The 18,767-nt window shown below is 46.6% G+C and overlaps 1 protein-coding gene across 4 annotated transcripts in view; it reads left to right on the forward strand.

Moving 5' to 3' along the window:
* Positions 1-18,767, forward strand: part of pdzd2 (PDZ domain containing 2) — a 64,091-nt gene that overhangs the window by 36,385 nt on the left and 8,939 nt on the right. For 3 of the 4 annotated variants that reach the window (XM_028995731.1, XM_028995733.1, XM_028995734.1), the window contains 15 exons: positions 664-809; positions 4,171-4,303; positions 4,807-4,977; positions 9,447-9,546; positions 9,647-9,795; positions 10,553-10,672; positions 10,771-10,885; positions 11,340-11,413; positions 11,647-11,863; positions 12,989-13,106; positions 14,051-14,183; positions 16,427-16,514; positions 16,607-16,710; positions 16,820-16,985; positions 17,837-18,723. In XM_028995731.1, coding sequence (XP_028851564.1) covers positions 664-809; positions 4,171-4,303; positions 4,807-4,977; positions 9,447-9,546; positions 9,647-9,795; positions 10,553-10,672; positions 10,771-10,885; positions 11,340-11,413; positions 11,647-11,863; positions 12,989-13,106; positions 14,051-14,183; positions 16,427-16,514; positions 16,607-16,710; positions 16,820-16,985; positions 17,837-18,723 — 2,721 coding nt within the window. The remainder of the gene's footprint in view (positions 1-663; positions 810-4,170; positions 4,304-4,806; positions 4,978-9,446; positions 9,547-9,646; positions 9,796-10,552; positions 10,673-10,770; positions 10,886-11,339; positions 11,414-11,646; positions 11,864-12,988; positions 13,107-14,050; positions 14,184-16,426; positions 16,515-16,606; positions 16,711-16,819; positions 16,986-17,836; positions 18,724-18,767) is intronic. The other variant, XM_028995732.1, reaches the window with a different exon arrangement.

Here is an 18,767-nt window from a genome sequence, read left to right on the forward strand (position 1 = left end):
CAGAGTAGCTGTGGCGTTACTGATACTCTGGAGCTGCCCAGATCAGCTGGGATGCAGAATCATCAGTGCGATGGGCTGCGTGAAGAACACAGCGTCCCCCGAGCAGCAGGAAGGGGCTGGCTGTGGCGTCTCTGTCCTGTCAGGATGCTGTTGCATTTCTGCATTGAGAAAACGGCAGATTTACACAAGATAAAATATTGGTGCCACACATTCCACAGCTTCTTTAACATCATACACCTGAAGCATAGATATTAGTTAGTATGCCTGCTGTGGTTCAAAGCTATTTGTTGGGAGAGAAAAAAAAACAATTTTGTTGTCATAAAAGCAATTTCGGAGCTACAGACAGTGGTGTAAAGGGGCTGTAATCTTGGGGACTGAAATGTTGGAACGAAACTGGCGAGTGGTGATGAAGGTTTGATGTTGGAAATGAATAATGTGAATAGCTTGTAATTTTTGACAATATTTTCATGCAAATAACTTGCATCTGCAACAGAAATAAGATACAAAAATAGGGCGGTGTGTGGGGACGGTACCTTGCTCAGTGGCAACTTGGTGGTGGGATTTGAACCCGCAACCTTCTGATTATGGGTCCCCGAATAACAGAATGCAACTTAAATGTGTGCAGTATGATTTTTGATGAAAACCTTCGTTTTTCTGTCTCAGCCCAGAGAGGGAAGCCGGATCTGGAAGATGCACATGGTGAAAGGAGATGATGGTTTGGGTATCCAGATCACTGGAGGGCGTGGCTCCAAACGCTCCCCCCATGGAATCATTGTGGCCCACGTGGAGGAAGGCGGAGCCACCCAGAGGTAACCCACAACCCCACTCGGCGCCGTGGCAACAACCACAACAATGCTCATGCATATGCAGAGTCATGTTTACTCGAGGGTCCTTCACGTCCCTCATTAATCTTCAAAGGCAACATAACATTCGACTCACGTCCATTGTATGAGCTCACGGTGATGGCCACAGCCATTTCACAGACCAAACCTGATTCTCCTTACAATGGATTGGTCGTATTTTGCCTCAAATACGAAATATGGAAATCTGTTTCAAAAGTTTCAACCAACAGCATGCAAATACACTACCAATCAAATGTTTGGACACACCTATTTCTTTATGGGTCTCGCATTTTCTACTTTATAGGTCAAACCTGAAGACCCTTGAAATGATGCATGTGAGGTTATGTAACAAACAAACAAACAAGTAAAAAAGCAAACAAGGCAAAAAACTTTTGAACTCTGTTGAACTCCAAAGTAGGGAGCTTTTTCTGTGATGGCAGTCAAATCAACTGGGACGGTTGCTAACAGTCATCTACTCATGTTAATGAGCGTCTCATGAAGCGGCTTTTGATGATGACAATAGTGACCACCACGGAGTAGGTGCGTCCAAACTTTTGACTGGTAGTGTACTTCTGTACATGATTTACATTGGAAACTTGTTGCATCATTGGTAAGAAATAGATCCACTAGTGGGCAGTTGGAGAAGGTCGTAGTAACGTATTCATTACAAAACGGGCAAAAGCAGGGGCACTGACCTGTGAGACCATTAAACTGAGCTTATAATATTTTACCATCTTACATAACCTCTCTTTGGAAGGTTCCACCATATCCAGCACAGACACAAGGCTCCCTCTGCATCTGTAGAAATGGGCTCATTACCTGATCACCACAGATCTCCTTTTCCCCCCCGGCTAATTTACTGTGATTAATTTACTCTGTCTGTGTCTGAGCAACTTCCCTGGAGTATTTAGGAGCATCAGCAGGAAAAGACTGTTTCATTCATTATAAAGTTCAATTTAATGCCATCACATTTTTAAGCAGTGTGTCACACTGGTTTACATTTACAGCATTTATTAGACGCCCTTATCCAGAGAGACTTACAATGGTAGTAAGTGGGATTTGAACCTGGGTCTTCTGGTTCATAGGCGAGTGTGTTACCCACTAGGCTACTACCACCCATGGTGACATTGCTAGGCAGTAGGCTGGACATGGTGAGGAAGAAGGACACATACGCACTGCGTCACATAACAGGGGTTTTAATACATGGGGAGGGGAGGCATCAAGTAACAACGACCCGGCGGCGAACAGACACGAACAGGGCAGCTTTATACGGGCAGTCCCAGGTGAAAACAATCAGGAAACATAATCACAGGACCAACATGAAACTCTGGTCCGAATCCCAGACCCGGAGTGGCCCCTTCTGGACCGGATCATGACACAGTGCCATGCTTCTGTTCCTACATTACCGGTGACCTGGTGACCCCTGGGTTAGAGAACGCACGCTCCCCTACTCTCACCCAGCTTCTCACAAATGTTCTGTTGCGAAGGCGACCTGGGAATTCGCTGACAAGCTTCCCTTTGTGATTCATTAAAGCAGCCAGTGGCAGGAACGCTGCTGTTGTTGTCAGCACGCTAACAAGCCAGGAGTTGGACGAACATCAATTATTTTAGTCTAAATGACCCCCTGGGTGATGTCGAGCCTTAATGGGAGCGTTTAGGAGGGAAACGAGGCCTGGCGGGCTTTGCGCCGCATTCGGTGAAATGATTTCAGGCCTGTCACAGTAAAGAATGCTGGGAACTGACAAAAAAAATGCCTGAATGATCATCATTTTACATTTTCGTTCTGCTGATGTTAGTCGGCGCTGCGTTTTCAGCTCCAGCCGGTCAGGGCGAGGGTGGGCAGTCATTTCAGCAGTGTAGTTTTCCACGTTACGTAATCCAGAGTCCGGAACTCAGCGCGCCACCGAGGAGTTTCTGTCTGCTGCGCTCCGACCTGCCTGGCTGCTGATTCCGTCTGAAATTAAGGAGAGTTATTTTAACCCCGAGGGTCTCCAGATCAGATCACCTCAGTTTTTCTCATTAACACACTGCTACACAGGGCTGGCCGATATGCTGATAGTTGTAGATCACTCTGTACACTGTCAAAAGGAAATATTAAAATAAAGGAACAAAGTTTCATTAACTGCACCCTCACATTTACATGTCGTGTCACCATTTGTAGGTGGGCGAGTCCGTCATGCAGAGTGCACAGAAGCGGCCACCAGTCCTTGCTTCTCACCCAATTAAATGCATTAAATTTTTTGCAAGTTGTGCGTGTAATTGTTTACAATTTTTTTATTTATGGACATCCTTAATAAAAACACAACTCTGGAAAACCCAGTAAAACATGACAGTATATGCAAATGAGCATTCATAAATAATTTGTTATAATAATAATAATTTCTGTCCAGAAAACAAGAGTTAAGTAATTTAACAAAGCTCACAGATTTTCAAAAATGTGTTTTAATACATACATTTTTCCATCTAATTTGCATCTAATTTTCATAGATGCATAACTGCTTTGAGTGTAATGACGTATAGTACAGTACTTTATTTCCATGACCATTTACATGGGTAGATTCTCACTGAAGGCATCAAAACTATGAATGAACACATGTGGAGTTATGTACTTAACAAAAAAAGGGGAAATAACTGAAAACATGTTTTATATTCTACTTTCTTCAAAATAGCCACCCCTTTGCTCTGATTACTGCTTTGCACACTCTTGGCATTCTCTCGATGAGCTTCAAGAGGTCGTCACCTGAAATGCTTTTCCAACAGTCTTGAAGGAGTTCCCAGAGGTGTTTAGCACTTGTTGGCCCCTTTGCCTTCACTCTGCGGTCCAGCTCACCCCAAATCATTTACATTTTACATTTACATTATTTATCAGACGCCCTTATCCAGAGCGACTTACAATCAGTAGTTACAGGGGACAGTCTCCCTGGAGCAACTTAAGGTTAAGTGTCTTGCTCAGGGACACAATGGTAGTAAGTGGGATTTGAACCTGGGTCTCCTGGTTCACAGGCGAGTGTCTTACCCACTAGGCTACTACCACCCTGGGTTCAGGTCCGGTGACTGTGGAGGCCAGGTCTCCACTTCTTGTTAAGTACATAACTCCACATGTGTTCATTCATAGTTTAGATGCCTTCAGTGAGAATCTACCAACGTAAATGGTCATGAAAATAAATTGAATGAGAAGGTGTGACCAAACATTTGGCCTGTACTGTAGATGTGATTATTTGCGCGTAATGCATGCTTGATATTTGCTCACAGGTGTCTATAAACGCTGCTTTGATATAAACGCTGTGTGTCTTGAGCTGAACGTGCTGATGCAGTTCCTTTGTCGCAGGGATGGCCGGCTGAAGGTCGGAGATGAGCTGCTGATGATTAACGGTCAGTCTCTGGTGGGACTCTCGCACCACGAGGCCGTGGCGATCCTCCGGTCCGCCGCTGGCCTGGTGCAGCTGGTGGTGGCTAGCAGGGTGAGTCCGCAACCTCTCTGAGTCGTCTGCAGTCTCGTAGAACCAGACTTTCCTGTATTTCCTGTAAATGCTGGTTCTTCTTGTGCTGTGCTGCCCCCTGCAGTGCTGGAGGCTCCAATATTTACCTGTACTAGGTACCAAATCTGTAGAAGGAGTAATTTTTAAAAAATGGAAGCTTAGTTCCACAGTACAGTATTTACTGCTAATAGCGCTCAGGTATTAAAACATGTAAATACTGGCCCATCTGATTATGGTGAGATATTTCTGAACCGGATCACCCCCCACAGCTGTTCTCGGTTGGGTTTATTAATGTGGTGCTTTTCTCTGGGAACTTTCCTTCCTTCCCATTGCATGTAGGGACTTTCAGCCCCAGCAGCCTGAAGCGTCTGAAAAATTGAAGAGCAAATCTTTAGTAGCTCGAAATGAAGCTGCTCTTTTCCATATAAAGGTTCTGAATATACAGACATGCGCACTCTCACAGTCCCCATATTGGCCTCTTCCAGGACGAGTCGGACGTGGATTTCCACAAGTACCCCTCCACCAGCCTGCCGGACTTGGTGAGTACGTGCTCCTCACAGGACGATTCCTCGTCCCCCGGCGATAACAGGGAGAACGTGGAGACGGACGGGGAGGACGTGACGCCCAGCAGCCCTGCCCTGTCCACGTACGAGCCGGTAGGTCTGCTTCCAAGACAAGCATATCTCCTGTCTCCATCTCAAAACACAGCTCCCATGAGAAATGCTGTATTTATCTCTTCTGCGCAAATGATGACAGAATGCTTGATACATTTTTACAATTTGACTACATCAAACACACAAAGCAACACATGAACATGAAATGTGGTTAAATGCTATTGAGTATCCGGCTTCTGTTTTACGCTTGTTTATTGTAAAAAAAAAAAAAAGTTTAAAAGTTTTTTGTGTGAATTACACGTTCCCGAGCCATTTATCCACACCAGACGGGTTATGTAACCGATCCATAGCAGCTGCTCAACCTGGACTGATCTGTCTGATCTCCTGGTTTTGAGAACATGTGGGAGGTGGAGACGCCGGTTGCTGGTTGCCCTATTTGCAGCAGTGGAATTCGGAAGCGGAGCAGACGTGGCTGAGAAATAATTTATTGCCTGCGAGCACTGAGCACTGCTGGAAGATGCACAACACTTTGCGTTAATGTTTAAAGAAGACATGTGACTAATGTGTGGTGGGAGGAGCCTAACAGCCTGTTGTTACCCAGGTTAGCGGCGGGGTGGGTTGGGCCAGTGTGTTGGGCAGGGTTCAGGATTGAGGAGAGGATCTTGGTGAAGTTCTGCTAAGAACAAAGTAGGTCAACATAGCCCCCCTCTCGTTCTGCCCCGCCCCCTCCACCACTGCCGACAGCGTTCTTCTGAGTGTGAAGAATCCAGCATCTTATTATATTACCAATCCAGAGCTGAACGGAGCAGGACGCACGGAGGGAAGACGAGGGCAAAACGGAACGTTGTGTATATCGGCTGGTGCCAGTCTGGACTCATCAAAGCCTTCTTACACCGTCATCCACTTGCATGCACCACCAGGCCTAATCAGATCCTCTCTCCCATACCAGCACAGCATGTCACATGCGTTATCGGACCCTCTTTCTTTCAAACCCTCTGCATTATAAATAAAATGTAATATTGTTATTTTTATTATTATAGTGTGTGTGAGAGGGATTTGACAGTTATGACCTGTATGCTAGAGGGACCACGGTGTGCGGAGTTGCCTCCATTTTTTTAAATTTTGAGCTGCAGGTTGGTCAGGTTGGTACAGGTTCACCTCATGGGTTAATGTTCGTCCTGCCCCTCCCCAAGTGCAGGCCGCTAGCGTGGAGTGTAGCCTGTTGGTGGCGCGACCAGGGCGTGTGAGGGAGAGCTCGGCTGTGACTGCCACTTCAGCTGTGGAGGGGCTGTATTTGGGAGGTTGGTGTCTCCATGAACAGCCAAGAGTTTCTAACAACTGATGGATCCCAGAGAACCTGCATCCAGCTCCACCTCTGAGGAGCAGAAGTTTATTACACTTCTCTTAAATGTAACCTGAAAGTATGCTCCAAAAGAATACAGCAGGGCATTGTAAACTTCAGCACACCTCAGTAATACTCACATGTCTTTCCAAAACATTTTTAATCTGTTACTAAGATCAGCCGCATGGTTAATCAGTAAAATCTGATATATAAGAATTTATGGAGCGTTATGATCGCGTTCTTTACTCAGGGTTGCTTTGCCTGCCAGATGGTGAGACACAAAGACATACTATAGAACAGAAGGTACCCTCATCATTTAAAAGAAGCCCCTGTAGGGCCACCCTTGCACACCCACCTCATATTAATAAGGCACCGATTGGCTCAATCTAACCCCAGCAAGCTGTTGACTTAGTCATTCTGTTTTAATTCAATCCAAAATAAACTGTAATTTTGAGATTAATTTTATGAAAATTTTTTGTTTACTATTATTCAAGCTATAGAAAATGTTTATGTTCTTTAAATTAAATGTGCTCTCTTCAGAAGCCCAAAATTATACGTAATACGTTAAACAAGTGTTCTTGGCAATTTCTCAGCTACTTTCACAAAGCCCTGGTTCTGTAAAAGGGAAACACACAAATCGGATTGGGCTGAAGGACAATAACACTATTCAAGGAAATCAGCTTTTGAGGGCATGGCAGAGCACAAGGGCGGAGATTAGAAAACGTTCATTTGTTAATTTGCATCTACATATTATCAAGACAGAAAGATGACAAACACCAAAAAAGGCGGCCAGTGAACCTCAAAAAATCCAGTCACAATAAAACCACTCCAGATGGTCCAAAATGTGGCAGCACGGCTCATTTTCAACCATCCAAAACACACCCATGTCACGCCTATTTCGACCTCTGTCCACTGGCTACCTGTAGCTGCTCAGTTTAAATCCTTGATGCTGCCTACAGGGCTGTAAATGGAAGTGCACCCTCTTATACCAACACGCTACTAGCTAGCTACACTCCTGCACGCCCTTCTCAGATCTGCAAACAAAATGAGACTAAAAATTCCCTCTTCACGGGGCCCTCGATCCCAATCGAATCTGTTCTGCATAGTTGTGCCTGGCTGGATGAGTTTTGCCCACCTAGCCGGGACTACCACCACCTTTAAGAAACATTTGAAAACTCACTTGTTTAAAAAGAATTTCAAAAGAGTCTAAAATGCACACACACTCACACAAAAAAATCGTCTAGCACTTAACAATTCCCGAGAATGTGCTTTTTCTTGACAAGTTAGGCCTCATCAGGGCTCTTAGTTTTGTAACTCCAAATGTATGGAAACCGAATGGAAATTGCTGGTGTCGTCTCTTTGTAAGTCGCTTTGGATGAAATCGTCTGCCAAGTAAAGTAAAGTAAACTTCGCCCCTCTTGCTCGTTGGCGGGAATCGTACTGTTTAGTTCTGTCACCATGTAGACAGGCAGCAGACCAAGAGGGGAATTTGCTGAATTTGACGTGAAGCACAGATGTTAGAAATTGCATGCTGCGCCTTTAAGATTGATCCAGGGCCCGGGACATTCTGAAGCAACCATTTCTGTGCCTGGAAAAGAAACTCTTTCCTTTTTTACTTTCAGAGGCTTTCCGATGTTGCGGGTTGCAGATTCCTGGAAGTACAGCCAGAATTCCTAGGTGTCACCGTGAGAGTAGATCCAGAATTACTGATGGAGGAATTGTGGAAATTTCCTGAATTAAAATGCAGCACTTGACAGAGAGGCAGCTGTGTGCAAAATCATCTTATGTTTTAAACCCACGTGTGTCCGAAATCGCACTGTTAAATAGTCACTGCATGTCCTCGACCCTGCTTTTGTTTGTTTAGCGCCTCTTTTTTTTGCCGCATGCGAAAATTGTGCCAAACGGACCAAATTTTTTTAACATGCAGCGCTGCAGAACCTGCAGAACAAAGTCGAGTCTGTTTTCATTGGACAGCAGGTGGCGGTTTGAGGCGTGCGGTCACGGTCGGAGGCAGATGCTCTCCACTGGTTCTGGGGTGAAGGGTGAACGCAGTGTGGTCAGCTGATGAATTTTTTTCGGAGGGAGACGTGTACACGTCTGCCACCAACACTGGACGGAGGACGTGAATTAAGACGTTCCCCTCGCTGCCCCTCATCCTCCGCGGCCGCAGCGTGGGATTGGCCGACAGAGCTGCGCTACATTCCTCAGACGTCCGGCAAGTGTTTGGATAGTGAGAGGAGGGTGAGAGAGGCTCTCTGTTTCAGGAAACAGGGCCAGCCAGCCGTCTCCACAGATCACATCCCTACAAGAGTCATTCTGCTCACCAGCACCATGATAGGTTATACTGGACTGTTATATTCTTGTCACGGGTGGGCTGGACATGGCGGTGAAGGAGGACGAATTCGCACGATTTCACGTGACAGGGGTTTAATACGAACTACTCAAGACAAGGGAACATGAACACGCACAATGACCCGACGGTGAACAGACACGAACAGGATAGTTTTATACAATTATATAAATAGACAGCAGGTGAACACGATCAGGGAACATTACACAGGACGAACATGTCCAAACTCCAGATCCGGAGTAACCCCTGCCGGTCCGGATCATGACAATTCTCCGTCCCAAATACTCTTGTTTTGATGTGAAACTGATGCAGAATGAACTTAAAACACTTCTTCCGCTACTTTTGGTTTCTTCAAAAACTGATGCTATGATTGGCATAGTACATGTAATTCAACATTGAATCTAAAACGTAATAATTGTGTTATTGACTGATCTAGTGGCTGAGCACAGGTTCAAATACGGTCACCCCTAAACAAATGAGCTCATTTCCCTTCACAGCGTGAGCAACTAGAAATGTAAGAGATGTGAATAATATGGATAAAAGTGATATATGTGTGTGTTCATGCTCCGACTACCATTCCAATGGTGGCCTAGCAGGTAAGGAAGGTTACGGGTTAAAATCCTGAACCACCAAGGTGCCACTGAGGTCCCCTTGAGCAACGTACTATCCCCACACGCTGCTCAGAGGGGCCCTTTAATGGCTGCCCACTGCTCACCAAGGGTGATGGTTAAAAGCAGAGGACACATTACATTGTGCCACCGTGTGCTGTGCTTGCTGTGTATCGCAATGACAAAAATGTTCACTTTTACTCTCCTTCAGTTTGTGGAGATGGATAAGACGGAGGACCGCGGACGTGTCGACGTGCCTAAAGGCTGCTGCCGCAGCCCCTTGCCCATGAAGGTCCGGAGCCGTTCACAAGGTCAGAGAGGCCACGTCCCTCTAGGCCATAGTCATGAAATAGCATTGTCACGTATTTTGGGGGCGGTATGATGATGCCCCAGGGTGTTGGTGTATTGCAGGAGGCGGCAGTCGTCTGGAGTCGGTGGGCGAGGACGACGAGCTGGTTGTTGAGAACGGAGACGCGGGAAGTGACACTGCGGAAAAGGCCGCCCGGGGAGGACGGAAACACTCGCTACCTCACCAGCTGGACACTGTGGGGGTCAGACAGGTCAGTCATCAGTTTATTTTATCTCCTGCGGCAGAAGAAAGGAAGTTGTTTATTTTACAAATTTGCACCTCCCCACCTTCCATCTCGCCTCACGAGATGGTTCTTGAAACTCTTTCCGTGTCAAATTTACATTTACAGCATTTACCAGACGCCCTTATCCAGAGGGACTTACAATCAGTATTACAGGGACAGTCCCCCCTGGAGCAAATTAGGGTTAAGTGTCTTGCTCAGGGACACAATTGTAGTAAGTGGGATTTGAACCTGGGTCTTCTGGTCTTCACAGGTGAGTGTGTTACCCACTAGGATACCACCACACTAAGTTCAAATGTTCCCGAATGTTCCCTCTGAACGTAGTAGAGTAACCGATCGGCACCTCTGCTGTCAGACAGGGACCGCGACAGCCAGTAACGTGGGAGCGAGTTGCGTCTTCTGGCAGAGCGTGTGTTTGGTGGCTTTGTGGTTTATTTGCATGATAATAACCCAACAGAAGCGCTGCCGCCCGCCCTTCCTCCCGCCACTCACGTCTTAATGATCAGGGTGGGTGTGCTAACCGCTGCACTCATCAGCCGTCAGCCGTCACTGACGTGCACACCCACCCCAGAGAGAATCAGCACACGTTTCAGCTCGTCACCGCTGCGCTCGGTCTCCGCCTGAATTATGTTACGAGCCGGCGGACCGCCGGCCACAAACCACTAATGAAGTGCAGGTCTGGATGTTCTGATGGCGTACTTACTCTCCGTCCTCTGACTTTCCACAGGAATATCAAATAGTGAAGAAATCAGCACGCTCCCTGAGCACTGTTCAAGTGGAGTCTCCATGGCGACTGGCACAGCCCTCCATTATCTCTAATATTGTGCTGATGAAAGGGCAGGGCAAGGTGGGCATTGGCTGCTGGCAAATTGGGAAATTTGACTTTAGAGTGAAATACAGCCATGTGTGTTAGGTTATATATTATAACTGCTCTGTCCTTTACAGGGTCTGGGATTCAGCATTGTTGGAGGACAGGACTCCGCCCGTGGCCGGATGGGAATCTTTGTCAAAACCATTTTCCCCAATGGAGCTGCAGCTGCAGACGGACGACTCAAAGAAGGTGAGATGCATCTTATGTGCATCTCTTCTCAGTTTACACACAGTGCACACTTTATTGATTAAAAGTGGGTGGTAGTAGCCTAGTAATTAACACACTCGCCTACGAACCAGAAGACCCAGGTTCAAACCCCACTTACTACCATTTTGTCCCTGAGCAAGACACTTAACCCTAAGTTGCTTCAGAGGGACTGTCCCTGTAACTACTGATTGTAAGTCTCTCTGGATAAATGCTGTAAATGTAAATGTAAAACACTTTATGTTGGACATATGTATTCAACGCCATGCACACAACAGCACACAACACAAAAATTAGGTTAACGTGTTATATACAGTTAACCTAATTTTATACAATGTACAAGGTAAGCACACAGATGCCAGCACAACATTTACTTTTTTTGCTTTCCTTTTCAAAATGTTACCTTGACATCTTGTTATTTCTCTCTTCTCTCACTCAGGTGATGAAATACTGGAAGTGAATGGGGAGTCCCTCCAAGGACTCACTCACCAGCAGGCCATTCAGACATTTAAGGTGATGTGTGTGTGTGTTTCTAACCGCACCATACTTCAGTTCGGTTTTCATAGTTTTTTCTTGCAGCTAGATGCAGATAATCATGTTCCCATGTCCTTGTTTCACTTGCACCAGAATGTGCCAATGTACCAATTAATCTTAAAACCCAACTCTGTCCATGATCCATTTGTTCCCCTGGAGGGCGGTAAAAACCAGGCTGCAGACTCACAAACCCGTGTATTTGGTTTGTACAGCAGCTGAAGAAGGGAGTGGTGACGCTGACGGTTCGGACCCGTCTCCGGAGCCCCAGCCTGACGCCCTGCCCCACCCCCACACTAATGAGTCGCTCTAGTTCTCCCAACTCTAACACCAGCGCTGGCACCCCTCTGCCCGCCGCCTTCGATGACAACGACTCACGCAGAGGCCCCGGGCCCAAAGACCGCATCATCATGGAGGTCACGCTCAATAAAGGTCAGCACCCGGTCGAAGAGTCCTGGGCACCCTCTCCCAAATACCCAATCCCAAATACGTCCCATTTTCCTCTCACTTAGAATTCAAGGCCACACAACACAATCCCTCTACTCTCCTACAGGAGCACAGCGCGATCAGAGTCTACTGAAACATGGAGCACTTATAGCTTGTAGTTATATGCATTAAGGCCCCTGGGGTGAACCATTTTGTAAGAACCTGTGGGATGTGTAAAGAAAAGTGCACAGTGAGCCAAAAATGTTGTCAGTAATCCTTTACGGCTTTTAAGAGAGCACAATCTAAAGGAATTGAACGTTGACTCGATTTCCTCATGATTTATTTACATGTTCATAACCAGACAGCGCTATCTAGTGGTCCTTCCTTATATGACATTAAATACTGAGTTGCTTCTATTTAATAGATTCAGAAAATCTTTCATATGCTCTGAACCTAGGGTGGTAGTAGCCTAGTGGGTAGGTTCGAATCCCACTTACTACCATTGTGTCCCTGAGCAAGACACTTAACCCTAAGTTGCTCCAGGGGGACTGTCCCCTGTAACTACTGACTGTAAGTTGCTGTAAATGCTGTAAATGAATCTGTGAACATTGTTAACAATACCTGATTTCTCAACATTGTATATTTTGCAGAATGCTTTATATGCTTATGAGGTTTATTTTTTCCATGTTTGGTATATCTTATGGTTGAAAGGGGTTGTCAGCATGTGTTAATTACTTCAGTTAAGGGGGAGAAGGGTTTGGGCTAATTAGTGAAATTTGCTGGCTCAGTGCACTGGTGAAACGCCCAGACTTTTCCACCTCTGCTCACGTAACACAGCCCTTCCTCTTTAGAGTGCTGACATGGACTTTTTTTGTGGTTGCCCAGCGCTGATGACAGAATTACCGCTAATTATGACTTGAAACAGTTAAACCTCAATGGACATTGTTAGAAATTGACAGTTAATTATGGTCTGGATGATTCACAAGATTCACCATGCCAAAAAAAAAAAGAAAAATGCAGCACCATGCTAAACTGTGAATGCCATCGTGGCAGCAGGACCATGAGCAGACCGGAGGGCCATTAGTACTGATCGACTGTTTGTGTGTGTGTTTATGTGTGTGTATCCTTTAGAGCCGGGTGTGGGCCTTGGCATCGGCGCCTGCTGTCTGACATTGGAGAACGCTGCTCCAGGGATCTACATCCACAGCCTGGCCCCCGGCTCAGTGGCCAAGATGGACGGCAGACTCAGGTACATTGGGCCCGGTCTCAGCCCAGAGACCAGTTAATGTTGTCTAGTGCATTTCTGCCAAACCTGTGTACAACGATAATGCTACAGAGTCCAACTCTGAAGGGTTTAGCTTCAAATGGACAGAAAATGATGAAAATTGGATCATTTGGATGGTTCTGCTCCTGTTCAGTTTTTAAATCAGGATTTCTACATATTGTAGACATGCATGAAGCAATGTGTGAAGCAAAACTGCTATGACCGACGCAAGAAGAATAGCAGCGGGACGGGCTTTTCACTACAGCACGGACCATGCATCATATCCAGTTTTGCACATTTTACATGGCATCTATTAACTACAGTCATGTAGACCTACTGCCGTATAAGCTACTAAACTACCTACTGCTGTATGATACTGCTATGGAAGATGGAGCAGGACTGAAAATGTTTCATCTAACCCGGGTTTCGTGCGGGTAGGGGGCTTTTGTCACAGTGAGTGGCATTGTCTGAGGGATATTTACCCCTGAGGTGACAAAAGAAAAACATTTCCAGTCCTCATGTTTCTGATGACATGTTGCATCAGAGAAATAGCTTAAAGCAAGAGCATGAAATCACATTTCTGTGATAAGCACTGACTATTCTACACACTCTACGCTCTGTGATGTTTGAAGCATACACTTAACTCCGACGGTCTGCCGTAATTAAGGAAGGGAGAGGCAGAAATTAGGAACCACTAGGGAAAGCGGGCCTGCAGTGTACATCACTGACCTCTCAAATATCTAAACAAAAAAATGTGTGTGTGTGTTTCACATGAAAAAAATATGTGTACTCGCTGTATATCGATGTGAAGTTTTTCCAGCCGTGTGCATTAAAAGAGTTTCAGCAGAATCCACAGTTGGGGTCCTTCTCTAACTCAGAGCATATCTGCTTTACTGTGCATGTGTGTGTGTGTGTGTGTGTGTGTGTAGCCGTGGAGACCAGGTACTGGAGGTGGACTCGGTCAGTTTGAGACATGCTGCTCTGAGTGAAGCTTACGCCATCCTTAGTGAATGCGGTCCAGGACCTGTGAGTCTGATCATCAGCAGGCACCCGAATCCTAAGGTAAGGCCACAGACACACACACACACACACACACACACAAAATTATATTCACACAGCAGCAGATTCTAAATATGTCCATGTTGATGATGTCTTGCACGTTCTTAACAGAAAATGGGCCAAAGTCAAGGAATCTCATTTTTTGCATTTTTTTTATGTGGTAAACACTGAAATGGGAACACCACACAGATCTTAACACGCTCATACACCCCCTCTCTTCATTTTCTAGTTCTTTTTTCTCCTTATTGGAGAATTGCCTCCTCTACTATAAAGGTGTTTTTGGGAGCGATTTCTGCTTGCCGACTAGGTGTAGGGATGGCGTCCGTGGGCGTCATCCTCTCATGTGAAGGGGGTCAGACGTCTTTGTCATATCTCGAGGCCCCTGGTTCCCCCCTGGAGCCCGCCTCTGGTACTGGAGGCTGGTGTGTGCACCTCCTTTTGACAGACCGGTGTATTATTAGACTGCCCTGCCTCTTGTGTTGGTGACAGCCAAGCGGGTGAGTGAACTGCACGCCCTCTCTGTGCATCTGACCTGCACTTCTGAGGGTGACGCAAAGGTGACTTCACGCCCCAATGCGGAATTCGTCCCAATAGTGTAAAATTCTTTCAGCTGCTCTCCAGTCGAGCTGCAGGCTTCGTACCCGCCTCCCTTCTCTTCAACAGGCTCCGCCCTGTACGTGCCCTGCGGGTGTACGTGAACAGGACTGGATCGACCAGCTTTTTGTTGCTAACCCCTCACGGGGTAAAGGTTTGTTCCTACGGCTTCTGTTGGCATGGGGGCGACTTTCTATATGGCATGTTAAGCGACTCAACCGCAAGAGATGGAAAGGTTAGGGTTCTCTTGATCGAGACATCTTTCCAGAATGCCCCGCTTGCATTCCGCGAGGAAGAGCTGGTTTCCAGTCCGGATGTCCCTCCTTTTCAGCTGGACACACACATTGGTGAGGAAAGGGGACCCATAATTGGAAGTTTGCAAATCCCGAAACATTTTGGGGCAGTGGTGGTCTAGCGGTTAAGGAAGCGGCCCCGTAATCAGAAGGTTGCTGGTTCAAATCCCGATCCGCCAAGGTGCCACTGAGGTGCCACTGAGCAAAGCACCGTCCCCACACACTGCTCCCCGGGCGCCTGTCATGGCTGCCCACTGCTCACTCAGGGTGATGGTTAAATGCAGAGGATAAATTTCACTGTGTGCACCGTGTGCTGTGCAGCTGTGTATCACATGTCACAACCACTTCACTTAAAAACTCTTTTTGCATGCACTGTGCTAGAATACTGTGCACTGGAAAAACTCTAGGGATGTGAATCTTTGCTGGCACCACCAGACCAGGTGTCCTCTTTTCCCAAGACATGTATCTGGAAAACTCTATCACGTCCCCCAACTTATTATCTAGAATTATCAGCTAGCCAACTAGAGTGAGAAAGAACCTGTCTTCAGGTTCTTCGTTTTCTCGGAGGCTGGGAGAGCTAGAGTGCAGATATAAATAGTGTTGCATAAATTCAACATTAGATATTTAAAATGCTTGAGGTCTTGGCACCATAAACTGGAAAATGTTTGTGTTTCATGGTTATTTCAGCCTGAGATTTTGGGGCTGTCTCGGAATGCTGAAATATCTCGGCACTTTGGTACTTTGGCTGACAGGAAGCAGAACTCTGTCAGTGTCCTTCGTTCGCCTCATCTGCATCTGAACTATGGCAGATTAACACGCGTTTATTACAACCTTCTGAAAGCTTCCATCCGTGTGGCCCTGGGATCCCCATTGCACCCCATGGGCTTGTGAGATGATCCGCTACACCTCATACCGAGCAGAACCGCTGCCATTTCTCTTGACAGCCATCAGGCAAGGCTGGACGTGCCAGGACACCCACATATATGAAAATACACCAAGGTGCAGAATGAAAGCTGGAATGTTAAATCTGATGAGCACGGCGTCAGCGGCTGCTTGTCAGTTGTGTGATTATGATGTCAGCTCTTTTTAATGAAATCCTCTCCCTGGGCACAATAGCTGAGCCATCACTTAATTATTGTTCATACAGGGCTCTGACTTAAATCCATCCTGAAATTTTTATTCTGTCTGGAACAGAGGATCACAGAGATATTTCCTGGGCTGCTGGATAACTGGGGATTGTGGCTCATTTTGACTCACTATCGCCATCTGGTGGCTGCTGGAATAAAACCCCGGTTTATTATAGCGTGGTTTTAGATTTGTGTGTGTTCAGTGGTTATAGAGTCTTTTTTCTATCTGTAGGTGTCAGAGCAGGAAATGGATGAGGTGATAACTCGCTCCATGCACCGAGACAGTCTGAGCAAGGAGAGCCACTCCTCACACACACTTGGTTTGTACTGTGTGTTGATCTGTACAGCGGCACGTCCAATTGTGATTAAATCTGACATCCATAAACAGGGTTTGGGCTTTTTATGTGTTCAGGTCTGCCATCAAAGAGCCCCTCTCCCTCGGTCAGAGCCCGGCTGGTCGACGGCAATTCCACACTCAGCTGGACGATGAAGAGGTTCCTGGAGCCAGCCAGCAGGGTGAACACTCAAGCTTTTATTCAGATCACTCGATATTCAATGATTTCTTTTTAAATCTGGACAGTGTCCCTTACAGACTGTAACACGCGTCTGTTTGTTCTCCCTGCAGCAGGGATCAGTGAGCTCGGAAGCGGAGCTCTCGCAGTATTTCTCCCACAGCGCTCCCAGCAACTCCTCGCTTTCCGAAACCATGGCGCTGGGCTCCAGCGACGACGATACGCTTCACCTGCGCAGCTGCAACACCTCGCTGGATGAGTCCGGAGTCCCAGCACTTGGTAACTCTCAAAAGCTTTGAATTATTTATTATGCATTCATTACTCTGGGTATTTTTCATGTTCATCTACATCACCGTAAAATTGCTGAATCCATTAAAAGCATAAGACATCTAAAATATAGACTATTATTTCATCCATGTATTAAAATGATCCTTTTTCAAATCATTTGGGTGTCATGTCATTAATCCCATTCCTAATGAAATACATATACAGTACAGGCCAAATGTTTGGACACACCTTCTCATTTTCTTTATTTTCATGACCCACATGATCTACATTAGTAGATTCTCACTGAAAGCATCAAAACTATGAATGAACACATGTGGAGTTATGTACTTAACAAAAAAAGGTGAAATATCTGAAAACATGTTTTATATTCTAGTTTCTTTGCTCTGATTACTGCTTTGCACACTCTTGACATTCTCTCGATGAGCTTCAAGAGGTCGTCACCTGAAATGCTTTTCCTACAGTCTTGAAGGAGTTCCCAGAAGTGTTTAGCACTTCTTGGCCCCTTTGCCTTCACTCTGCAGTCCAGCTCACCCCAAACCATCTGGATTGGGTTCAGGTCCGGTGACTGTGGAGACCAGGTCTCCACTTTTTGTTAAGTACATAACTCCACATGTGTTCATTCATAGTTTTGATGCCTTCAGTGAGAATCTACCAATGTAAATAATCATGAAAATAAAGAAAACACATTGAATGAGAAGGTGTGTCCAAACTTTTGGCCTGTACTGTGTGTATTCCCAGTGTCATGTGACTAGCTGTATGATATTGCTTAGAAATGAGCAATTTTATCATGGAACATAACATAACAAGTCATTTAAAGTCATGCACACTCATTTCCTCTTCAGGGCCATATAAGGACAGCTCGTGTGTTGGAGAGGACGGAGGTCGAGCGGTGGGTCGATGTTCTGAGGTGTCGCGCCAGACGAGCGTCAACAGCAGTCCCACCTCGGTCCGCAGTCCGCTCCTCCGTCAGCGGCGTGTCATTTGTTATGACGATGATCCCAGTGATGATGAAAATGACCCTGATGCTGACGTCCTGAGGGCTTCACTCTGCCAGAGGCCAAGGCACAACAGGGGCGTGTCAGACTCCGCCCGGTTCCAGGAGGATGACTCAGGTATAGTCATTGCCACGTCTTCTGTGGAAGTGGACGAGGACAGTCAAGACGGGGGACAGTTCCAGCGCCATGTTAGCAGTGACAGCGGTGCCACGCCCATCTATGGCAGCTCTGTCGAATCAGACGACGGTCACAGTCCAGCTGAGGTCCAGACGGTCCAGACGGTCCAGTCTCCCTTCACGCCCTTTTGCAGCTTTGAAGATGGCGCAGCCAGCATGGCTGGAGGAGGGACGGGAGGTGGGGGAGGGACAACTGCATTAGGTCTGAGGAAAGACACACAGCGGGACGGGCCAGCGGAGCCCAAACGCTCACCGAAGCTGGAGCACAAGGCTGTGACACGGGTCAAGAGCATGATGAGCATCGATTGCCCCAGCACCTCACAACGGACCAAACCTGAAGATCCCTCATCGGCGCAGCCTAGTGCGACGCGACCCACGTGCCGCGGCCCCGCCCACTGCCGGCGGGGGGAGTCTAGTGAGCTTGCGGGGATCTGCACCATCGAAACTGTAGTGCTAAATCGTACCGAGAGTGAGTCCTTTGGCCTTGACCTGGAGATTAAATCCTCCCCGCTTAAAGTCATCATCACCGGCCTGAGGCCAGGGGGTGCCGCTGAGAGGGTGCGTCTCTTTGCTTTTAATCTTTTTCAAAAATATGTTTTCAA

The sequence above is a fragment of the Denticeps clupeoides genome, chromosome 11 (genome assembly GCF_900700375.1).
Source record: "Denticeps clupeoides chromosome 11, fDenClu1.1, whole genome shotgun sequence".
Classification (NCBI taxonomy): Eukaryota; Metazoa; Chordata; class Actinopteri; order Clupeiformes; family Denticipitidae; genus Denticeps; species Denticeps clupeoides.